The sequence below is a fragment of the Aptenodytes forsteri genome, unplaced genomic scaffold (genome assembly GCF_000699145.1).
Source record: "Aptenodytes forsteri isolate BGI_AS27 unplaced genomic scaffold, ASM69914v1 Scaffold11, whole genome shotgun sequence".
Taxonomy (NCBI): Eukaryota; Metazoa; Chordata; class Aves; order Sphenisciformes; family Spheniscidae; genus Aptenodytes; species Aptenodytes forsteri.
In genome coordinates this window covers 1,830,162-1,837,437 of record NW_008794155.1, presented here as the reverse complement: position 1 = coordinate 1,837,437, position 7,276 = coordinate 1,830,162, and the positions used below count along the sequence as shown (strand labels likewise).

The 7,276-nt window shown below is 36.4% G+C and overlaps 1 protein-coding gene across 1 annotated transcript in view; it reads right to left on the bottom strand.

Annotated features, from left to right (window-relative positions):
- LRP1B (LDL receptor related protein 1B) overlaps nucleotides 1–7,276 on the bottom strand; it is a 676,318-nt gene that overhangs the window by 386,148 nt on the left and 282,894 nt on the right. Inside the window, exon 8 of the mRNA XM_019472156.1 lies at nucleotides 1,020–1,277. Within this exon, the coding sequence (XP_019327701.1) occupies nucleotides 1,020–1,277 (258 nt within the window). The remainder of the gene's footprint in view (nucleotides 1–1,019; nucleotides 1,278–7,276) is intronic.

The window sequence follows — 7,276 nt, the reverse complement described above, 5'->3', positions numbered from 1 at the left end:
AAAAAATCCCTTACTCTGCAGAAGTGACTACATCTTACAACAAATATCTTATTAGTTCTAAAGCACAATCTCTGTGAAGAATTTATCACTTTGACATGCATCTCTAAGAGTTATAATCAAATTTGTTATTTGAATATTCCTGAACTGGATGTTCAGAGTTTGAGATGCATTCAAAGCTATTATTTGATGCCCATCTCTCCTTAAAGGATTTTTTCAAAATCTTAGGTCCAATCTTAGGTTCCAATCTTGAGTTTTTAGAAGCCTGTTATTAACACCACCATTGCACTCTTCAGTGCTGTGGTTTATAAGCTGATCTGTGGACATCTCTTCTGTGAAAGATGAAGAAAATTGCATTTTTTTTTTACTGCATGCTATTTTGCAGTCTGTTCACATGAGAATATGTAAGTGGATGAACACCTCCTTCAGAAGATAACAGCGTTCCACAAATTGAAAAGCTGATTGAGAAATAATGCTGTAATGCCAAAGACTAATTCAGTATGATGAGTTTAGGTATTTTTAATTTTTTTTTCTTAATGGCAAAAAAGGGCAGCAATTTATTTCCAGTAAGTCAGGAAATATTTTGTTATTTTCAAGAACAAACATACCTATGACAGTTGACAGTAAATGTGATAAGCATGTGTCTCTAATTCATTGTTAATATTGTCCCAGTAGCAAAGAAAAATTTTCAAGCTTTACGTAGCACTACTTTGCCAGAGAAAAGGAAGCATTTTACACTCCTTCTTCTGTTGCACTACCGTTTTTGTAAGTTCCACACATTATATTTCGACTATAAAAATGTACATCTTTAAAAACTTCTCATAGATATAAATATTGCAACTCATACTGAGTATATATGTATATATAGGAGTGAGAAACATAAAAGTGCTTCAGTATGAGTCGCAATATTTAATGTGTTATGACTATTTTCAACAGCAAGCCCCAAAATACTTCTGAAGGCTCCTGCAACAGTTCGTCAAGACAGACACCACTGTTTTGCTAAAACACTGTCAAATACTTACTGTGAAGATACTGAGCAATGTTTATTATCCACTCATCTGTTAGCTTCCCAGCTTTTGTTATCTTGGTACACTTCAGCTGACTTGAAAGATCCCTTGATTCAATCCAACAAATTGTGTCCTCTTTGTAGCTATAGTCTAGTGTCAAAATTGCAGATCCTTTTACAGGAGTTCGGGCAAACACTTTGCTTCCATTAAGATATAATACCTCAATTGTTTCAGAGCTTGCAGTCAGAAGAAGAGGAGGTCTATCAGCAGGCTCTAAAAACAAAGTAAAGAGAATTTAAAGGGTTAACAGACTGCGTATACCATATTTATCTGTTCAGTTTTAATGTCGTTTTTAATGTTCTTACCTGTATGTTTTAAGAGATATAATAAATTGGTTTTGTTTTTATTTTTATAACTATCACATATTCCAAATTACTAGTCTATTTTATCCTGCTGTTCTAATGGTTCACATCATTAAAGAAAATTAATTACCCTAGCCCCACAGCTTCTGTTTAATTCCAAGTATCATTATTGCAACATTTTTCATGCCTAAGTCATAAAATGAAATACAAGCTATGCAAATTATTTTTATCCAGATTACTGGCACTTCTAAAAGAATGAAGGCCAGGAAAATCTGCAGAACTTATTAAATACTAAGGTACGTTTCATATTAGAGTCTGTAAAGTAAGCCAAAACCTAGGAGTGGATGCTCCTAAAAAACCCCAAAACCAACCTACCAAAAACCGCAATGCAATGAAAACTGGCTACATCATACAGATGATGGGCCTAGTACCGTGCATTATAAAGGAGAAAGCGTCATGCAATGGAGTTTTCTCAGAGCAAAAAGGGAACAGAGAATGCAGAGTTTCCATTGTGTTACCATTAACATCACAATAAACAAACAAACAAAAAATATGAAGAAGCAATTTATATTAAGATATAATATACATAATAATAATAATAATAATAATAATAATAATAATAATAATAATAATAATAATAATAATAATAATAATAATAATAATAATAATAATAATAATAATAATAATAATAATAATAATAATAATAATAATAATACCCCAATAGTGAAGAATATGTACCTTAAAATGCAAAATGTTCCAGTTCAAGTTAAAACTTTAAAAAGTTAAGTTATACACACAGAGGAACAAACAATTCTCATTGGGACAAAATATTTTTAGCATTATGATGAGTGCTACTGGGCACAAAAGCAGCTGTTCTTGCTTTAGGTGTATCTTTGATTGCATTACTGTCTCGAATACCCAGGGCTGGTTTGAAATTATGCATCTGACTTAGTCATCTGCAAATGAGTATTAGTGTCTGTATGATGAGGAGTCCTTTATACGTGGTTCCACTGCTGAATTGAGCGACATCTTGTTCTAGATCTAGATTAGTGCTCTAAACTGGAATAAGATCCCAGTTAATCCAGAACTGTCAGGGGGACATCTATATCAAAACCATATGCCAGCAGTTTCTCTTTTTTTCCTGGGAAGAACTCCTTCATTACAAACAGTAGGGTAACATTGCTTTGCTTCAATTTATAATGAAGAACTGCTGTTGACATAAAATATTATGTGAATTGGCTGGAAAAAACCATCAGTATGTGTTTAAGATAGAGGATAGAGAAACTGCCTCCTGAAAAATCCCCTTCCTACTAGATGTTGTTCAGCATTCAGAGTCCTGCTCCAACCGAGACTGAGCTGATGCGGGACCTTATGAGAAGATCCCCTGGGAGAGGACGATACGGTGACCCTAAAAATTCCTCCAGGTTTAGCTAGAATAACAGCGATGTCTAATGTTGCAATGAGGTATGTTCATGTGAATCACTTAATGGAAAGTTGTCCTTTCCAACGTGGTCAACACCACTACAACATGTCTATTTGTCCCGTTCATTTGTTAAATTAAATAATGTTGTCAAGTGGGCAAACTTTTGGATGTTCTATTTACAAAAATTACCCTAAAACATAGAAACTCACATTGCAGTTGTAAGCACATGTGAAAAATATTTGTGTTGCCAAGTCAAGAGCTCTCACTCCAATGTAATCTGCTTGTATTCAAAGGAATAAATCAATGTTTAAATGTTGTATTGAAACGTAGTACTTTCAATCAACATTCTACTTAATAAAGTTTTCACAATTTTACTAAGCAACTCCAGCTGTCCTAAATGGAGAAAAAAATGCATAAATAAAAGGATTTGACAAATAATACTTCATCAGCAAGTCTGACTAAACAGAAAAAAATGCTTCAGTGAATATGGTGCTCAGTGGTCTCACTCAAATCCACAGAAGTAGGCGTTAAATTCTGTTATTTGGTACTACCTGCTTTTATTTAAGCCTCTCTCTTGCTGACTTTTTTTTTTGTTATGTAAAACAGTTCTTTGCTATAATGGATCAGCACGTATTCTTTCTAAAGTGGATTTCATTTACTCTTTTCCTATTGTTTCTCATTCCATAATGTATAATCTACCTTGCAACATACTTTTTCCCTCCCCAGGAAATCCCACACTGACATCTGCAGAACCACACTTCTGTAACATTACTTTCCGAACTTACTGACTGTCCTCATCTGCCTCAAAATCACTTCCATCAATACATCAGTCATATCCATGCATAAGAATTTTTTTAACATTTTGGAAGATAGCTAACAACTGAAGGGATTGAACTTATTTGTGAAACAACCGCTTGTGGTGTAAGCCACAAGTGAAGCTCCCTAGTCTTGCTTTCTCCAAAAGAGAAGGCAGTTGGGTTCTTAGTAAGCAATTTTATTTGAAAACTGCCAGGTAGGTCCATTTGCAGTCAACAGGCGGCTGCTGTATGTAAATCTCTCTTCCCCCCTTTCTTACAAACTGCTGCTACCCATTAGAAGAAGAGAGCCAGACTTAACAGCTTCTGTCTCTATCACCCACTTACCCCTCAGAGTTTCCAGGCTGGTACAAAAGGTGTGTTTCCATCTGCATCCTGCTAAGTTTTGGGATTCTTTTTCCATCTAACAGCTCTGGGCTCAGCTTCTCCCTTCCCACAAAATAAGACCACTGCCTAATTCTGCATTCAATCACTCCTTTCCCAACCAGCAGCAGTGTGAAAAATCCTTTATTATTATTATTTTTGCTCTTATACTTTGTGTTAAGTAAGATATTTCCACTCTCTGCAATCTATAAAGCCTTCAAGAGGAGGCAGCTACACAGAAGCTGTTTGCAGTTACAAAGCCAGCACGGCTCTTCAGTTGTCCGAGGCTGCAATAGAGAACCGTATCCTTTCTTGCACTGTTTTGAACTGGCCTATTGAAAACTGTAACGAGGCTTTAAAACCTCACTAAACTCCGGAGAAAGGTTGTATTTTAGTATTAATGTCTAAGACATAAGGGAATTCTGAAAAAGAATTAGCGTCAAACCTCCTGAGCAACAGTTGTAATCAAACCTGGCTGCAGACAAAGGAATCGTAAGGACTCGTGGCACTGCTAAGAGGCTCTGCTCAGCAGGCACTATTAAACATTAAAAATACATCTGCATTCTGGCAGAACTTATCCAGAAACTAGATTACTGAGCTTGAAATTATATTTTTCAAGGAGCCCATATATGAAATAATTCAATGGATTGAATCAGTTAATCATGTTTTTTCACAGTAGGGTAGGTAACCTGCTTATTTCAGTGTTGCTCAGACAAAGGCTGATTTCATAACTACTTATTAAAAAAAAGTAAAATTATTTTAATGATAAAACAATACAAAAAATATTAAATGTTCCTACAAAAAATACAAAAAATATTTACAGAATCTTACTGTATTGTATAATGCAGATGAAAAACAGAAAAGAAGATGAAAAAAAAATCATGCCTTCTCCCTCACAAAAACTGCTTGTCTGTTTCACAAGAACAGAATCTACAATGCTTAAAGGTTTAGTGGACAGATCTAGGATGAGTTACAGTGAGCTGACAGCAGCTTTTCAAATAACTGGACACCTTGTGTGTTATTTTTTCAGGAGGGTTTGTTGGGTTCCCCCCCCCCTCCTTATTTTTTTAGGAAAGATTTTTATAGGAAATATAAGAAGTGAATAGCTCTCTAATCCAGGAAAGTTTTATGATTCATCCCTCTTGACTAAAATGAAAGCATCTTCCTTTGAATTATGTTTAAGATAGAGTAGTGGAAAAGATGAAAGACTTGCATTTCCCCCCTCCCTGATCTTCTCTAAAATACAGATCAATAAGTGATGTCACAACAAATCAGAAACTAAGGCGTTTTGCTCTGCCAACAGTCCTACTTCTCCTCCAGAAGAAAAGCTTCAGAAATGGAAGCAATTTTTTTTTATTTAGTACAATGATATGAAAAGGATAAAAACCAGAATTCAGTGTTACAAGCAGCTTAAAAACCCTCCTCCTGAGGTATGCATTGTAAATTATAAGTACTTTGCTCTTAGCAATACATGTATTGTATAAAAGTCTGAAAAATATTTAGTAGTGTTGAATGAAATGCAGTCCAATTTTATTTTGAAATTAATTTTCAATGTTTGTCCACAATATGGCCCAGAAACGGGCTGCTTTATTTCTAAAACCTCAAAACTTAGTTCTGTGAGATTTTACAAGAAAACTGTGTTGTGAAATGAACAAATGTTCAAATGTACATGACAAATGTTTCTTACCACATGGCATTTCTCTCTATATGGGCTATGCAGATATAAAACATACCAGGAACTTTTGGAAGACAGATGAGGTTTCTTTCCTCAGCTAAAGATTTCCAACTCTGTCATTTTGTTTCCTTAAATATTCTTTTCATCAAATGCAGGCCTTGCAATATAGGCATACAAACTTGGTAAACAAAGACGTTCTAAAACTCTGTTCAGCAAGGCTATATTTTGTTTCATTTTCACCTCGGAAGAAGTCATTAACCGCTTCTTTATTCATAAAAGAAAGTGTCGTTAAAAAGTCTGGAAAAAAACACAGTGTGCCCCCAGCTGTTTTGATACCTATTTTAACATCCTTCCCAAAGGAACTGTGCAGCTAAGAGTTTCCAGCTCCAAAGTTACTTAAAAGAGCTGAGGAAGAAAATGCAGAATTTAATGAGGGCTAAACCTTACCACCTTCACAGCCAAGCATTTGGCTGCCTGAAGGGTAGTAAAAAAGTAGTTTCTGTGAACTTCTTGGCTAATTGTACCACGCCACATGCGGAAAGATGGTTGTGCGGGGATGGGATCCGAGGCTGTGCAAGAGCTGTAGGTGATTTCCAGTGGTCATCACACCCGTTCCCCGCACCGGGGCAGGGCTCCTCCAGACCTGTGCTCACGAAGACGTGTCACCCCCTCGGCATCTTCGGTAACTGGGGCCTCCACCATGTCCCCCACTTCTCTACTAGTAGATATTCAGAAACCTCCCACTCAATTTACAGAGACAGCTAAGATGTGGCAAAGGGCTAATAGTTTGGTGTTGCGTATTGTCCCGTATCTAGGATCTCAACGTGCACGGCAATTCGTATTCTTAGCAGATCTGCTGTTATTAACATTGAAAGTTCTACATAATGCCTACTAACCTAACCTAAACCTCTACCGCTGCTTCTTATCTTTCATAGCTTTTACACACAGAGCAGAATATTCCTTAACTCATTTTCTTTATCTATTTGACAACTACTTTTGTCAAATGTAGACAAAGCAGATAGCTTGCTCTTTCCAACCTTACTTTCTTTAGGCTTTTTAAGGAAAGAAAAGTTGATAATTTTTCTAAGTGCTCATTTTTTTTCCTTAGACACTTTTTTTCCTGTATTCTGTTCTACTGATCCACAGCTGCCTTGTGTGAAGCCCCTCACTGGATGTCATATCCCAGCTGAAGACTTCCCAGCATTAAATAAGTAGCAGGATTACTTCATATGTCTTGGAAGTAATAGTCCTACTTATACATACCAGGGTAATACCTCTCCCCCTGAGCAACGAGATGACATGGACTCATTTTTGAATTGTGATTCATTACACATTTTAAATACTTTTCACCAGTCTATTTGTGCAGAGCCACACCTTGCTTTTGTCCCTGCTTGAACGATTCATTACACATTTTAAATACTTTTCACCAGTCTATTTGTGCAGAGCCACACCTTGCTTTTGTCCCTGCTTGAACCTTAGAATCAAAGAATCATAGAATAGTTTGGGTTGGAAGGGACCTCTAAAGGTCATCTAGTCCAACCCCCCTGCCCTGGGCAGGAACATCTTCAACTAGATCAGGTTGCTCACAGCCCCCTCCAACCTGACCTGGAATGTTTCCAGGGATGGGGCATCCA